Source organism: Mirounga angustirostris, unplaced genomic scaffold, assembly GCF_029215605.1.
Source record: "Mirounga angustirostris isolate CCGP_5_RB_7025 unplaced genomic scaffold, mMirAng1.0.hap1 SCAF_10, whole genome shotgun sequence".
Classification (NCBI taxonomy): domain Eukaryota; kingdom Metazoa; phylum Chordata; class Mammalia; order Carnivora; family Phocidae; genus Mirounga; species Mirounga angustirostris.
The window spans coordinates 18,595,823-18,613,493 of NW_026991718.1; the positions used below are offsets into that span (position 1 = coordinate 18,595,823).

At 38.1% G+C, this 17,671-nt stretch overlaps 1 protein-coding gene across 3 annotated transcripts in view; it reads right to left on the reverse strand.

The window, feature by feature from the left end:
- Positions 1–796: 796 nt before the first annotated feature.
- ATAD2B (ATPase family AAA domain containing 2B) overlaps positions 797–17,671 on the reverse strand; it is a 160,486-nt gene continuing 143,611 nt past the window's right edge. For all 3 annotated transcript variants that reach the window (XM_064571913.1, XM_064571912.1, XM_064571914.1), the window contains 5 exons: positions 15,803–15,940; positions 10,715–11,398; positions 7,408–7,535; positions 6,955–7,083; positions 797–4,243 (listed from right to left, as the gene is read on the reverse strand). In XM_064571913.1, coding sequence (XP_064427983.1) covers positions 4,202–4,243; positions 6,955–7,083; positions 7,408–7,535; positions 10,715–11,398; positions 15,803–15,940 — 1,121 coding nt within the window. In that variant the 3' untranslated portion in view covers positions 797–4,201. The remainder of the gene's footprint in view (positions 4,244–6,954; positions 7,084–7,407; positions 7,536–10,714; positions 11,399–15,802; positions 15,941–17,671) is intronic.

Here is a 17,671-nt window from a genome sequence, read left to right on the forward strand (position 1 = left end):
TTATAAATTACTTAAATAAACATTTGGCTAAAATGTTTAAAACTCTGTTTTCCAGGTTTATTACTACCAGTCTTTTGATATACAATTTAAAGTAAAAATTAACACAATATGCAAAACCAATAAAAAAAATCTTACTCAAATTCAACCAGTTCCTTTTTACTGTGATTAAAAAAAAAAAAATTAAAAACTTCTATTGAGTAGGATTAGTATACTATCTCAGGACATGAAAAGGTATCTCATGGTAGACAACAGAAACATGGGCAATCTAAAGCCAAGAACATTCTACTCCCATGAAGCAACAAGCCCCTCAAAATTCTGGTATGAAATCTTTCTCCATATTTAAACTCTATGTACTATTCAAAGTATGCTCATAACTACCTGATCAAAGAAAAGTTAACCAAACTACCTGACCGTCTACTGTAGCGGTCTTCCAAATAGAAAAACAAATTTCAGAAGTAATCTATTTGCTTCTATAGAACACATTTTAGACAATCTTCAACTGAAATTAAAACCACACTTCAACAGAAAAACTTTTAGCTAAAAAATACTGAGGGCTACTAAAATCTAAAAGAACACTATAATGAGATTTTGGTGGGTGCTTAATAAACATCAACATGCCAACCAGAGGAGTTAAGAGGGCAGAGCAGTAGGGGAACCCTATGCTGGCCTCGTCCCTCGAACACAGCTAAATAAGTAAACATCAACATGCCCGAACCGCACGGCAGATGAGTTCAGCTACAACAGTATGCTGCATTTGCAGCCAACAGCAATCATCATCAGGCTAAAGAAAGACAGGTTTTTCTTGTCATCTTTATTCAAGTATTTCACAGCAGTTATATTACAAATTACAGTAAATGTTCAAAATTCCAGAATTCAAAAATTAAATAATTTACTTCAAACTAATGTAAAATGAAGTCAAATGCAAAACATCAATTTAACACAATTCTAAATTAAACTATAAACCCAAAACAGACCATAGCTGATGAAGTCTACTTAATCTACAAAGTAGACATACATGACTGTAACCAAAAAGGACTCCCAAAATCTAAATAACTGAATGTACAAAATACAAAGATGCAGGTACAAGTCCAAATTCAAGCTTACAATATGATTACAAATTATAATTATAGTAACAATGGCATTCAGCTACGGGACCTGACACTGAAGATACCTACTGAATAGCACCATAGCTGAACCAACTTAATCAAAAAATGGGAAGATATTACCACCCCACTCCCTAAAAATAAAATCCAGTAAACCTACAAATACATTGGCATATGAGAAAAATCAAGTCATGAAAGGACATAAAACAAAAAAAATTAATCACAGGTGAGATTCAAGCTCAAAAACACAATTAACTCCACAGCCATCAGTTTCAACCCTAGTGCGGTTCCATTATCTTCAAAAAGCTCCCATGGTCCCCACAGCTGAGCATTAACTATTGTTGGGCTGTGCTGTGATACATATTTTACTCATCGGAGAGCAAAGTTTTACACAGGAGCTATCATTTATAATGCTCACAATAGGAAATAAGAACAGAGGTCAATTTGTACATATTTTTGCCAATGCTATACAGCAAAAATTAAGAACTTACAGAAAGGTAAACAAAATTGAGTCCACTTGGATAATTTCACAAACTGCTTTAAACTATAGAACCACCAGATATCTGTAAAGTAAGCAAAACTGGTATGTGGTTTGGGGGGGGCGGGAAAGGGGAGCGAAGAAGTTGATACAATTTCAGCTAATTGTGCTCCCCTTGGCATTAGATTGGCTTTCTCTTTAAGACCTAAACTGTTCAAAGTGGCAGTTCCTATCATACTGAGGTTGCCTCCTATTTCTCCATCTATATCAAGGTTAAAATAAAAAACTTGATCTTTTGGAAGCATTTTAATGCTGAACATAAATAAATTTCCCTTGTCAAACCCACTGATGGCTCAAATCTTAATTAACTTGTACAAATTTAGTGACCTACTAAGAACATGTGCGTTTTTTTTCCTTTCACAAGTGCTGCTGTTACTTGAACAGAATGCTTTTGAATTAGAGTAACTGGAATAAATATTTAAAAAAAAATAGTGCAGCAAGAACCTGAGACTTGCAAAAAACCCTTTTAGCAGAAACTTGCTACAAAAAATCTGCTACATCTTATTTCATCAAATCTTTAAATTCTGTAACAATTTCCATCAAAATACAAAATGCTAATGTATTAGACAGTAAAATAGTTTGAACTGGTATGATGGTAATAAATACTAAAGAAAGCATGAAAATCCTCCCAATAATCAAATTAGAGGTTTCAAATAACCTCCCCTTTAAAATGGTTCATCGTTAATCGCACTTGCCCACCTTAAAAATACAGTGTGTCTACATGGGTAGCATCTTGAATTATATGACTGAGTATTACGAAAACTTCATAGACTAGGTATAAAGAAAAAAGTGGCATTTTAAAAAAATTAAGCTATAATTAGAAGGCGCAAAATGTTAATGTAAATGCAAAGAAGCACTTAAGATTACTGCAGTAGCCTACGGCTAAAGTGTGCGCTCTGCGCGGGCATTGGGCACACTACAAACAGCCAGAGACAAGGAGACAAGTACCTTAGCTTCAGCATGTAAACGGTGGCAAAGTGATTACAGGACCCTGTAAACACTACTGGTAACTAAAATACAAAAAGCTGAGGTAGCTCAGTATCTCTGCAGTAGTCCAAGACCATTTGCTCTAATTAAAACCCAAACTACATGTGTTGCATATATTGGAAAGACACACCTGCAGCTAACGGCTATAATGAATGAAGGTATCAAGCCAACTTGTCAAAATTTTCTACTTTTTTTGTTTAAAAATCATCTGATAAAAAAATGTCACTGCACTCCCTTTGCCTCTTTGCAACTGCCTAGACTGTGTCTCCAAATTTGTAGAAAGTTTTTGTAAAACTAGTAACCCATAATTAATTTTAGGTAAGTACAATTCACAGAAATCACTCAACAAGATCCAAAATGGGTTCCAATCAAAATGAATAGTTGTGAAGGTAAGCTTACGGTAAGGGATTTAAACATTAATACTGTTATTCAAGGACCATACCAAAGCTCACCTGCAACTATGCAGAAAGAAAATGAATTTTATGGAGCTTCTGACAATTCCTCTTTTCTGTCCATTGGCAAGTCCTGGCTTTAAAACAAAACAGTAACAATTCACTATACATGAAATCATTCTTCTCTGGGAACTCAAACATTAATAACATAATATTATAAATTGCCACTGAGAGAGGAAAAGAATGTCCCCATCTATCTAATTTCTGGTCATCATTGTCAGCAATACTGTAAAGTGTGTAAGTTTTTTGGTGGACTGTGTATTATTTGTTGTTGTTGTTTTATTATGTGTTTCTTAAACAGAAACAGACCATACAGGAAAACTTACCATTTTAGTATATCGTGTGGCTTAATGACTGTCTTGATTGAGTTCTGAAAACAAGATAGGCATTTTATACCAAACACTGGTTGCCTCTTAATGACACAGAGTACCAAAACTTATTTTCAAGGTTCTGACCAAACAGACATTCTAATTCATTTGCTACAAACAAGCCCATTCTTTTGTTTAGCCTTATCTTTCTCAAATGAATTAAAAGGCACATTAAAGGCAGTTCTAAAGAGCCTAATCTAATTTCATCCAGTTTCTTCAGTTTCCCACCAGAATATACCATAGCCAACTCTAAAACAGGTTTCAGTCCATTACCCAGAGGAAAAAATAAAAACAAATATGCTTAAAGGAGTAGAAAGGAGAAAAACAAAACAAAACACAAACAAAACAGGTTGCCCACTGTTTAAACAATTCAACACAGTTAGAACTGCCCCATCCAGTTTCCTCGTGTTTGCTGGTCTGCTCCCTAAGAGAGAAGTCTCCAAAAGAGAGTGCACGAAAAGAGGAGCAGAAGTGAGAGCAGTTTCTGTAGCACCAAAATCTCCAATCTGTGGGGTTGTATTTTTTATTTGTGGAAAATACAACGTGTTTCTGAAGTTCTGTTTGGTTCTTGTAGGCTGGTTGGTTTCAGGTACCTGAGACAATAGCACCAAATTCAACAGAGAGAAAGAATGAGTGAGAGAGCACTTTACACCAAGGCTCTGCACATAATTGGTGCAATTTGAAATTGAATGGCTCAGAAGACTGCTCTGTCAGGAGCAGATTGGAGAGGATAAACCACTCATCTTGAAAAGTTCATAGGAATGTCTCAAACATATGAACTGTTCTTTCCATCTCCTACAAGGGGAAAAAAAAGTGCATGTTATCTATTAAAGAAAAGACAAAAGTATTATGGGAAAATTCACTTAATTAACTTTTTAGAGAAAGAATTTTAGATACAGGTTAAGCTTTAAGTATTTTCTGATTATAATACTATAGCTACTCCATAAGACTATCCGCCCTAGACACTTCCAAATGCCTCCTATTTGATATTTAGGCTATTGAAGATGATGCTAGTAACATTCAGTGAGTACTTAATATGCCTGATATTGTACTAAGAAATTTATATATATAAATAATTTGTCAGCTAATAAACAACAAAGTCAGAATTTGAGTACAGGTAGCCTCATTCCAGAGCCTGAGCCCTTCCTTTACTCATATTCTCTCAAAGCAAAATGAACGTCTTCAGTATAGTAAAACTTGTACCAAAAGTAGAAGGCACTGTTCCCATAGCTATTCACTCTTATCAGAGCTGAAAACAAAAAGGAGGGATGGAGAGAAAAAAGCCAGAAAGAGTCGCTGCCATCATCACAAGAAATGCCACTCACTGATGACTCTGCTATAGATCCCTTCCCTCCCTAAAAAAGGCCCCTAGATTACAGGGTTCCAAGTCCCCTACTGAAAAATGTTTCACTGCTAAAGAGTATTCAATCCATTCAAGTTAATCAAACAGCAACCCATGTGAATAAACAAGTTTTGGAATTTAAAAATAAAGAACTCTACCCTACACATTTCATTCAGATGGCCAAGTGTCCAAAACATCTAAGACATTTGGTTTTCCTTTCCCCCTTTAAACACCTGAAATTATATGCTACATCTCTATACAATAGGCCAGATTATCGTCTGATCAGTAAGTTCTCATATTAGATCAATGAAAATCACTCTTGCTAAATGTTTCGTATTATTACTGAATAAGGAAAAAAGTCAGATTATAAAACAGAATACAGAATATGATCCCAATTTTTAATATGTATTCACATACTCATACACATGTTATGCTCATCTAGACATTTTTTCTAAAGACTTTATTTGAGAGAGAGACATAGCGAAAGACAAGAGCACGAGCAGGGGAGAGAGGGAGAAGCAGGCTCCCCGCCGAGCAAGGAGCCCGACGCAGGTCTTGATTCCAGGACCCTGGTATCATGACCTGAGCCGAAGGCAGACTCTTAACCGACTGAGCCACCCAGACGCCCCATCATCTAGACATTTTAAAAGATAGAAGATATCCCATAAGATTAACACTGACTAGTTTCCTCTAGATGGTGGGATGTGGATGATGTTTTTATTTTCTCATTTGTGCTTTCTTATTATTTCTATATACTGTATAATGACAGTGTAGATTCATAAAAATGTAACTCATAAAAATGTGATTAGAAAATAACTTTTAAATGCTCTCTCCCTTTGATTCAAGTCCAGTATTATTGAACATGGAAAAACAATCACATCTTCTACATATAAATCTTTAATATACTAGAAATGCTCCTTGAGAGCAGGTACTTTGTTCTCATTCATTTTTTGCAGCCCAAACATCTAGCACAGTATCTGGAACTATAGGCATTCAATAAGTATTTAATAATCAGACCACTAGATAAACTAACTGGCAAATGAACAGGGAGTCTAAGTCACTTAGCCATTTAGTGGGTCTATGTTTGCTCAGATGACCTCAAAAAGCGGAAGTGTGGCTTAATGATGTAAATTATATGAACAGGTATAAGTTCATATTTATAAGGAAGAACTCACTACGGCCCAGAGTTGTCTAGAAAGGGAACAGTTCGGGCACCTGGGTGGCTCAATTGTTAAGCGTCTGCCTTTGGCTCAGATCATGATCCCAGGGTCCTGGGATCGAGCCCCGCATCGGGCTCCCTGCTCAAGCGGGAAGCCTGCTTCTCCCTCTCCCACTCCCCCTGCTGTGTTCCCTCTCTAACAAATAAATAAATAAAATCTTAAAAAAAAAAAAAATAGAAAAGGAACAGTTAGGTCACCTGGGTGGCTCAGTCAGTTAAGCGTCCAACTCTTGGTTTCGGCTCAAGTCATGATCTCAGGGTTGTGAGATCAAACCCTTTGTCGGGCTCTGTGCTAGCCTCGGAGTCTACTTGAGATTCTCTCCCTCCCCCTCTCCCTCTGCCCCTCCACCCACTCACACACTCACTCACTCTCTCTCTCAAATAAATAAGATCTTTAAAAAAAAGAAAGGGAACGGTGCACCTCTAAAGTGTCTAAGCAAAAGCACAACCACTCCTTCATGTGGCCATCTCATAAGATTAGATCTGATGAATAAGATGACTTTTAAGTTCTCTTCTAATCATTAATGGGGTGGCAAACAGGTCTCACTGCCCAGGCCCACTCCTTTAATCAGCAGTGGCTGCCTAGGTGGCAGTGGTAAGGACTGTGAGGCCATCCCCACATAGGCCCAAGTGATATGCTCAGTGATCTGTCAGTAATAAGCAAGGGACAAGAGAATTGTGACACGCTATTCTAGGTATTTGCCAACCCAAAAACCACAAAATTCTGTTTTGATAAACAAAGAATCTCAGATTACCTCTGTCCTGAGATAAAATGATACAGAAAGGATTTATTCTTCAAACTATAACTCTTAATGAGTCTTCTAATCTTAAATCTTCAAAACATTCTTCAGTTACTTGGTGAAAGATACAGACTAAAAAAAAAGTTTTCCTCTTTTTTTCTTTGGAACAAGTTAAAGCACATATTTGTTTATTCTAAGCACTTACCTCTACAAGTTGTGATTTGTCATAATCTTTACGATGACGATAGATGCACTGACTAAGAAGAGAATATAATCTCTCAAGTTGATCAACTGCCAGATTGTTGCTTTTATCTACCAACAAATCAAGCAATTTCTAAGAAAAATCAGAAGAGAATAAAATGAAGTTTGCTTTCATTTTCACACTGAAACAGTTATATTCAAATGGCTAAGCAATAGACACCATCGGCTATGGTGTAACAATGACACATTTAGAAGATCCTAAGGCTTAGTTTATTACCCAGACCATTCTCTAAGCCCCTCAAAACACACAAGACTCTTTTTTTACTAGAAGCCCTAAAGCACATATATTCCTAGGTTAAAGTAAGAGATTATCATAACGACTTTTATTCAACTGCCTGCAAACATACTCAAATCTCTTTCCATTCATGTAAGACTGACTGGGAATAGCGAAGCTTACCTTCAATCTCTCGTGATCAACTATAAGGGGTGGCAAAGGCTCAGAGGGCTCTTCTGGAACCAGTTCCAGGCTTGTTGTTTTTGCCTGCTCTAAAATTAACTTACGGTATTTCTTTACTTTAGAAGCACCTACAATTGAAAAAAAAAAATGCACTGCAGCAAGTAAAAGTTAAGAAAAATCAAGCTTAAACAACTATAAATTCTTCTACCCACCACAAAAACTTTTTGGAATAAGCGTATATTCTTTAAATGATAATTTTTTTTAAGTAAGTACCCAAATTGAAGGAAATTAAACCATAACTATGAAAGCCAAGTTATGCCAGAAAATCATCAATAAACATGTCCACTTAAAGGAAGAGAAAAGCAATCATCACCTCTAAGCACTAACCTATAAACAGTCTTCACTTTCTTTATGATAGCCATCATTTTAAAATTTAGAGGCTTCAGAATTGGAAGAGGGGAAGCAACCTAGAAAAGCAGATACTCACACCAAGTGAGGCCAACCTGTCTATATATTTCCCTTGCAAGTAAAAAAAATATATATATTCCTCAAAATTAACTGAAATTTATTTTTCTCTTTTACACTGCCCAGATTTCTATTAGAAATTAATCTGGTTTCTAACATTTTTTTTTTTCCTTAAAAATATAAGTCCATTTAGGGGCGCCTGGGTGGCTCAGTCGTTAAGCATCTGCCTTCGGCTCAGGTCATGATCCCAGGGTCCTAGGATCGAGCCCCGCATCGGGCTCCTTGCTCCGCCAGAAGCCTGCTTCTCCCTCTCCCACCCCCCCTGCTTATGTTCCCTCTCTTGCTGTGTCTCTCTCTGTCAAATAAATAAAAAATCTTAAAAAAAAAAAAAAAAGAATGTTAAGCCCATTTAAAGTGTAATAGGGCTAGTGATCTTTCCTACCTCAGAGTGAATTACTATAATCTAATTATTTTCTTCTCAACATCATACTGAGACCAGCTACACTGGAAAAAAAAAACAAACAGAAATTTTGAGGCGGCTGAGCATAATTTGACAGCACCAGGCATTCTAAGGGATAGACAGGGCAGATAGGCCATAAGTCCTATGATGCCCTAGGTAGGCATACTCTAAGAAGAAGCCAAGGGAGAAGGAACACAAAGACAAACTCAAACTGTTTGAACTTTATTATTTTTAAAGATTTTATTTGTCAGAGAGAGAGAGCATGTGCACAAGCAGGGGGAGCGGCAGGGCAGAGGAAGAGGCAGGGTGCCTGATGTGAGACTCAATCCCAGGACCTTGAGATCATGACCTGAGCTGAAGGCAGATGCTTAATCAACTGAGCCACCTAGGCACCCCTGTTTCAGAACTTTATAGAGGACCTGTCCCATGTCACAAACACTAAGGAGAACCTTCCTCCTCCCTCCTGCGTTAGTTCTCTTATTCCCATGTCTTTAAACAATTTTCTCCAATCAATGCTTGCTATACAGATAAATAGTAAAAGAACCAAAATATTGCTTTGGGAAACATATACCTCCATGTAGCAGAAATTTTATATTTCAGATAGCCTCTAGAATGAAAGCCTTTATTTACAGTTCAATTAATATATGCTAAGAGTTTTGTTGAGACTTTACGGATGCTCATTACCAAATCCACGGACATCCAGGAGCCTGAGAACTTGAACTAGATAGGTAACACTGCCCTGACAGTTACAAGTGAAAACTTCAGATAAAGCTTTTATACTACAAGTATCTTTAAAGTTTTTAGATAACCAATTGAACATAATATTAATTTAAACCTTTTCTGCAAGCATACTAAAATCTCATAGTGAAAGAACATTACTCACCTCATACCCAAAGCGCCTTATCAGGAAGATCTCTTCCTTTCTCCCCACTCTGTCCCAGTCATTACTTAACCCTAGCTTTAACACATGTTTAAAATTCTGTCTGTATGATAAATATAAATAAATACCAGAATAAATACTGCCCTTAAAACTACCTTCTATTATTAAATATTGAGGAGAAAGAAAAATTCTCAACAGATAGCATTTAAGAACATGGGGCACCTAGGTGGCTCAGTCCGTTAAGCATCTGCCTTCGGCTCAGGTCATGATCCCAGGGTTCTGGCATCAGGTTCCCTGTTCAGTGGGGAGCCTGCTTCTCCCTCTCCCGTTCCCCCTGCTTGTGCGTTCTCTCTCTCTTTGCCAAATAAATAAAATCTTTTTTAAAAAGACCAGTACACACACATCTCTCTTTATCCATTAAGAGAATTCTAAGACTGAATAATATCTTCCTATTTTCTAATTCTGCTAGAGGGTTCAAAAACTGTCAGCAAAAAACCTTCCCACATAGCCCGAATCCCAGGCTAAAGCAATATATACTCCACACCATTGAGAGAACATAACAATTTCAAAATAGCTTAGTTATAAGAATACCTGTTCAGGATGAAAATGTATATTCAAAGGGTAGATCTCTAACTCACCCCATCCCACTATGGGCTAAAGAATGATAAACAAAGCAGGGCTAGAAACTCTCAGGCCCCCTATTCGGCTGCTGCTTAAAAGAATCACACAGCCATAGGAAGGTGGGAGCTAGCAGAGTGCTCGGAGTCCGCAAGAACAAGGTAAATCTGACAGCACAGGTTCTACTGCTTCCTATACCACTGGCTTTACAAAGCAATGGAGCCTGTTAGACTCAACATCCCTTAGATTCAACTAACAGTGAATGCCTGGAATGAATATATCTCAGTATGTGCCAGGTACGAGAACAGGCAATTAATATACATGACTTATTTAATCCCCACAGTGACACCACTCTGAAGTTTAATTTACAAAATAGAAAAACAAGGTTGAAGAGCATAAGTTACCAGCTCAAAGTCACATGATTATAATGAACAGGATTATAATGAACCATTCCATTGTTAAACTGAATTTAACGTGAGTGTACATAAGCGTAGGATACCACACTGCTCTAGTATCCAAGTCTTCTCAGCCCAGCCTACCCCACCCCAATCATTCTTACTAGAATTCCATCTTCTTAACACCTGTGGGTTTACTCAACCTTTAACCATAAATCCATTAGGGTAGGGATAATAATCAGGTGGGAGGCAAAAGAGTAAGCAGCCAGGAAAGTAATGCATTCTAGTCCATAACCCTCCAAAACTTCCACCAAAAATTTACTAGGCATGTGTATGTACACTTTCCTAGGGAAAAAGATGAAAACTTTAACAGATTCTCAGAAGGGTATAACTGCTTATCAACTAGTGCTACTGGGGACCAAACAAAATATGCCATTAGTTAACTCTGGAATTTAAAATTTCAGATTTTTAAAAAAATATTCGCTCTACCTTCTTTATCCAGTTCTGCATCTTTAACCTCCACTTCAGCGCTGGGTTCTAACTTCTCATTACTGCTACACTCCAGGGCCTCTAGTTTCTCAGGATCATCTCCATGATGTTCATTTGAAGTTTCTGGTTTTTCTTTTGACTGGTCCTCCGGGACAATCTTTTGTTCAGAACTACCTTTGTCTCCACTACCACAGAAAGAAACTACTTCAGCTTTGCCATTCTGACACTCCAGAACTGGTATTCCTTCAAAACTGTCAGTGGAGGCCTCACCATTTAGACAGCTTCCTTTAAGGAAAGGCTCTTTCCTAGATGTCTGTTCTGGGTTGAGAGAACCGCTGCTGTTGACAAGCAGAGACTCATTGGAACTTTCCTCTTCAGTGGATGCAAAGTTCTCCTTTGTGCCCGCTCCACTGTTAAGCCTCTGCCCCTGGTCCATGTCCATGATGTCACACGATGATTCGTCATTGGTCATAGAGAGGTCTCCAGTCTCTTCGCCATTTTCTTCATGGCAGTCAGTGCTTACCTCAAACTCTCCATTCTCTAGCAACTTCCTGTCCTCTGTATGGTTCTCGTAGTCTGCAAATTTAGTGTCCTCTTCATCTTTTTTTAAATTATTGACTTTCCTTTTCTTAATAATTCCTTTACCCCACTGTGATCGCCGCCTTGATTTTCTCCGAACTCGAACTATTTTAGAGAGAAGGAAAACAGGTATATAGAACTTGGAGTGCAACACTTGTTTTACAAATGTTCACTATATCAAGACCCAAAAGAAAGTACATCCATACCAGTGTAACACCCAAGAACGACTTAGCTCTTGACATCCATGCTGACTAACCCTCACAACCTACCAGTAGAATGAATATGAAGTCAGAAACAAACTCTGAAGAATGACATTTTTTAAAAAGTTGAGTATGAGTTTACCCAGCATTAATTTTTTTCTACTATCCTACATTCTACTTTACAGCTGTTCCTAATTCCTAACATCCAGGGGCCAAGCATATAATACATACATTTAGAGAATGACCAACCACATTACCAGGCTACCTATAAAATGGGGGGCCACAGACCCAGATTTCCACCAGGAAAATGAGTGCTTTGCCAGCAAAATCACCCCAAAGCTCCTAAACCATGAAAGAAAATGAACACACGATCCAGTATATCAGACAGAACAGTTACAGGTGTCCCACAAAGAACTATCCAGAGTGCTTGGGTGGCTCAGTCGTTAAGCATCTGCCCTTGGCTCAGGTCATGATCCCAGGGTCCTGGGATCGCGCCCCGCATCGGGCTCCCTGCTCAGCGGGAGGCCTGCTTCTCCCTCTCCCACTCCCCCTGCTTGTGTTCCCTCTCTCACTGTGTCTCTCTCTGTCAAATAAATAAAATCTTAAAAAAAAAAAAAAACTATCCACTGCCTCTCCTTCCAAAAGAAGGAATCACCCACAGAAAGTACGGTAGTGGACAGAAACCCTATGAAGTTTATAGAGACAATCTGGTTAGACAACTGTTAGCCTCCTCTACTATAAATGGTTCACCAAGCAGGATCAATTGGTTACATAGTTGTTACTTGAAAATATGTAAAAAAAAAAAAAAAAAAGCGGGGGGGGTGCCTGGGTGGCTCAGTCGGTTAAGCATCTGACTCTTGATTTCGGCTCAGGTTATGATCTCAGGGTCCTGAGATCGAGCCCCATGTCGGGCTCTATGCTCAGCATGGGGTCTGCTTGTCCCTCTCCCTCTGCTCTTCCCTCCACTCTCCCTCAAATAAATAAACAAAATATTAAAAAAGGAAGGAAGGAAGAAGGAAAGAAGGAAGGAAGGAAGAAGGAAGGGAGGGAGGGAGGGAGGAAGGAAGGAAGGAAAGAAAGAGAAAAGGAAGGAAAAGAAAGAAAACGTGGAAAAAGTTAAGCCCTCTGCTATCGAGGCAGCAACATTAACAAACGTTGAAAATAAGTATTTTGTCAGTAACGTAAAAAGGAAGACCTACAGAAGTTGTAAAGACTATATTCATCTCTAGATGCCAGAAACCATCATGAGTTTTATGAGTAATCCCAGACAATGGGCCCAGGAATCTTTAATTCCCCGTATATGTGTTTACAAACTTTTCATCCTTTCAACTTTAATCCTTACTGAGTTCTCTGTAAAGACACCAAAGTATTCACAGGAAATGGACAAATGCTGTTATATTACTTTTCTTTCTTATCTAATAATAAATCTACTAAAGGTTTCTGAAATCATTTCCCAAATTCAAATTATTTTGTCACTTGGTTCAAAATATATTTTGCCTTCAAAACCATATCATTCTAATCATCTCTCCATTCCTTTTTCCCCTACTAATTTCTATTTTCACAATTTACACTTACAGGGTAATTGGAGAAGAAATTTCTGTTATTAGTTTACTGTTAAAAGCTGTACATAAGCTAAAGTGATGGGCATTTTTAAGTACTCTATTAACTATATGAAAAACTAGGGCCACCTGGGTGGCTCAGTCGGTTAAGTGTCTGCCTTCAGCTCAGGTCATGATCCCAGGGTCCTGGGATCAAGCCCCGCATCAGGCGCCCTGCTCAGCAGGAGGCCTGCTTCTCCCTCTCCCACTCTCCCTGCTTGTGTTCCCTCTCTCGCTGTCTCTGTCAAAAAATAAAATCTTGAAACAAAAAAAAAAACTGTATGAAAAACTAATCCAGTCCACATTAAAAGTGAAAAAAAATTCAGCCTGCTCTTTCTCTAAAAGGTGGAGCTACTAGGTTTTTACTGACAAGTCACTCCAGACATTCTGACCTCGCTTATTCTCCAGCCATGCAACCAAAGCACAAACAGTTCCCCTCTTCTTCCCTCACTAAGCCATCTAACTCTAGAGCAAGAAGCAGCTAAACTCTGTTCAGTCAAGAGCCAGCTCAATTATTTGATCTGTAGGCACTAAGCAAAGGCTTAGAAGGCCTACTGAAGCAAGTTTATTTCTAACACTTTCATCCCAGCTAAGAACAAAGAAAATATTCTCATTTGGGAGAAGGTCAAACTAGAGATATTTTTCTCCTCCTTATGTAATTATTTCTAATGGTGAGTATGATTTTTGGTAAAATAAGAGAAATTAATCATATAAGCTCCAGAAGAATGGGGATTTTTGTTTTAAGCACTGCTGTTATCTCTACGGCACCTGGCATGTGGTAGTAGTATCCATTTATGGAACTAATCTTTCACATACTACTTCCTTTTACAGGGGCACTTTGTGTGAAAAACCAATATGGGGGCACAATGTTTTTTTTTTTTTAATTTTTTTTTTTTAAGATTTTATTTATTTGCGAGAGAGACAATGAGAGACAGAGAGCATGAGAGGGAGGAGGGTTAGAGGGAGAAGCAGACTCCCCGCTGAGCAGGGAGCCTGATGTGGGACTCGATCCCGGGACTCCAGGATCATGACCTGAGCCGAAGGCAGTCGTCTAACCAACTGAGCCACCCAGGCGCCCATGGGGGCACAATCTTTAGAGTCAATTTTTATAGCCTCTCTGAGAAGCCTGTTTCCAAAACTAAGACATTAGGAAAGCAACTCTCTCTTAGGGATATTTAGATTTATAATTCAAGTAAATTAATGTGAAACAGACAAATGATGAGTCACATATGCCATCTACTGGTAAGAGAAAACAAAACTCACATTTGTAGATTAAAATAACATTTAAAAGAACTTAAAATGCTTAAAGGCAATTTTCAATGGGTTTTAGTAAATATCTGTATCAGGTGCAGAGAATATACAGGATTTTTTTTTTTTTTTAAGATTTTATTTATTTATTTGACAGAGAGAGACACAGCGAGAGAGGGAACACAAGCAGGGGGAGTGGGAGAGGGAGAAGCAGGCTCCCCGCAGAGCAGGGACCCCGATGCGGGACTCGATCCCAGGACCATGACCTGAGCTGAAGGCAGTCGCTTAACCAACTGAGCCACCCAGGCGCCCTATACAGGATTTCAAGGTTTAAATTAGAGTGCTACATTATATAATCCAGGTCATGATCCAAGATACAACTACACCAAATAGCTTTAATCAATTTCATGGAACCAAATGTGCCACTAAGTCCTTCAAATTTTCTCACATATGGATATGCCAAATATTACAAAGAGAAGAGCTAAAAAAAAAAAAAAAAAAAGAGTCTGATTAATTCATTCAAATTCAACGCCACTGGTGAAAGAACATATTATGGCCAGGTTTACTGACAGTTTCAACAGTATGACCACCTTTATACCAGAACAGCATATATCTTCCAAGGGTGGCTATCTTCAGCGAAACATATGGACTGTATTAAGAAAATGCTGTGTTCATTAACATTTGTCTTTCAGAAATCTTCTAAATTAGCATGAATGAGGACAAGTGAAGAAAACCTAGAACAACGAATTTTCCCTTTCTAAAAACATCTCACTTAAACAAAACTAGATTAAAAAGGCTGTACAGATTCTTCAAACTGAGCACAAGATATTCTCTCAGAAAAATCAAAGTCCTATTGCCACATTGGCCACTCTCTTAAGTCAAAGTTGCTCCTTTCCACATAAAGAGAACAGCCTATGTATTATACAGCAAGGAATTAGGACTGGAGGCAGGGGTAGATGAAAAGTGTTGGCTCTACATCTCTATCCAAAAACCAAAGTTTAGGGTGCCTGGGTGGCTCAGTCAGTTAAGCGGCTGCCTTCAGCTCAGGTCATGATCCCAGGGTCCTGGGATCAAGTCCCACATCGGGCTCCCTGCTCAGCAGAGAGCCCGCTTCTCCCTCTCCCTCTGCCTGCCCTCTCTGCCTACTTGTATTCTCTATCTCTCTGTCAAATAAATAAATAAAATCTTAAAAAAAAAAAACCAAAGTTTAAAACTAAAAATATTCAAGCCTAGTTCAATGAATAGCAGCAAGTAGTGAATGTAGATAGAAAAGAGCAAATATGATTAGCGAAGTATACTTCTGATTCCACATCCTACTGCACAAGCTCTTCACCTCTGAACAGAGAGAAGATGAGACGACCTGTGGGAACACAGCAGCACCTGGTCTGTGCCCCCAACTCCTAACAAATCTGCATACTTCCCAGCCATTCCCACTACTGGATAACATGGTCTCAAACACTCACATGCACATTTATTTGCAGAGTTGTGCCAGACATCCAATGGATTTCTTTGTTTGTGCCGAAATGCCTCTTCAACTCTAGTTTCGGTCTTCCGAGCTCCAGTGCCATGAGAATTTATTTGTTCTGCTGTTACCAATAAGCCTGCAGGCAGAAGATAAGCAACACCTATTTAAATATTCCCAGCTACATAAACCAACACGGTAAAAAAAAAAAGTCTGAAATACAGAACTAAGTTTTAGTCATTAATTACACCTGGACAGTTTGTAATTCAGATGAAAACTGTATCTTTTGTTTTAAGATGGGAAAGAAACTGATATAAAATCATAAAAAATAAAAAAATAAATAACCCAGCAAGGAACCTTACGTTTACTCGGTTTAATTTGCAAAGTCACATATTCTTATGACTGTAAGACAATGAAAATATTTTGTCTAAAAGTTATTATTTCTGCCATCTTAGAATTTATAAGTGTTTGTTGGGTCATTAAACCCCATTCACATGAACTGTTTTCGTCTGGTATTAGCTGCCTGTCACACCACACTGCAGTAAGTTTGGTTTTCCTACATTGATCTTCCTAAGAGTAACCACTCCATCTCAATTTCCTTCACTAGACTTGTTTCTTCTATGTAGTTGTTAAATATTGATGTTTCTCAGGGTTGTCTCTGGAATCCCTTTTCTTCTCACTCTGATCTATACCTTCTACCATAAAGTATCATTCAAGCCTTCAGCTTCTATCACCATTACATAATAATTCCCAAATCCATGTTTAGCCCAAGCATCTCTTAAGCTTCTGACCCACATATCCAACTGCCTATTTGGTATCTCCAACTGGGTATCATAAAGATGGGTCAAATTAAAGCTAACTAGTTTATCTTTCCCCACCAAAAAACCTGTTCATCCCTATCTCTACAGGATATTCCCTCCCTATCTCTACTGGTAGGATTAGCATCTACTAAGTCATTAAATCAGTAATATGGGCAGCCAATTTTGACTCTTCCTTTCCTTCACAATGGCCTCCAACCCTGCCCCAATTTACAATGATTCTGTATCTATTCCCACTTCATATTAATTAAAACTCTGCACAACTCCCAACAGCATTTTCCCCCAAAAGCTTTAATGAGGTACAACTTACATAACAAAAAAATCACTCATTTTAAGCATACAATTAAATGATTTTTAGTGAAGTTACAGAGCTATGCAATCACCACAGCAGCCCAATTTTAGGTAACTAACCCAGGCCACCACGAATCTACTTTTTGTCTCCATAGATTTGTCTTTTGTGAATGTTTCATATAAATGGAATCACACAACAGGTGGTCTTTTGTGACTAAATTCTTTCACTCGGGATAGTGTTCTTGAAGTTCATCTATGTTGTACCATGTATCAGTAATTTGTTCCTTTTTATGGCTGAGCATATGCCATTGTATGATATACCATTTTGCTTACACATTCACCAGTTGATGGACATTTGCATTGTTTCCAGTTTTTAGTTGTTATGAACAGTCTTTTATACGGGCATATGTTTTCATTTCTCTTGGGCTGTTTCCAGGAGTAGAATCACGGGTCATATGGTAAATGTTATGCTTAATTTTTTAGAAACTGTCAAACTGTTTTCCAAACTGGCTCCGACAGTTTTTTGACTGGTCTCTCATCCTCCTATCCTGACACATTGAGACCTTGCTATTTCCTGCTGCCAAAGCAATTTACCAATTCGTTCCACAGCTTAAAATATTTCAATGACCTCATATTGACTATGGCAATGGTTCTCAAACTTTAGTGTACAAAAAAACACACTTGAATAGTTTGTTAAAGTGAAGATTTCTCAGCCTTACTACTCTCAAAGAATCTAATTCACTCAGTCTAATAAGCTGGGT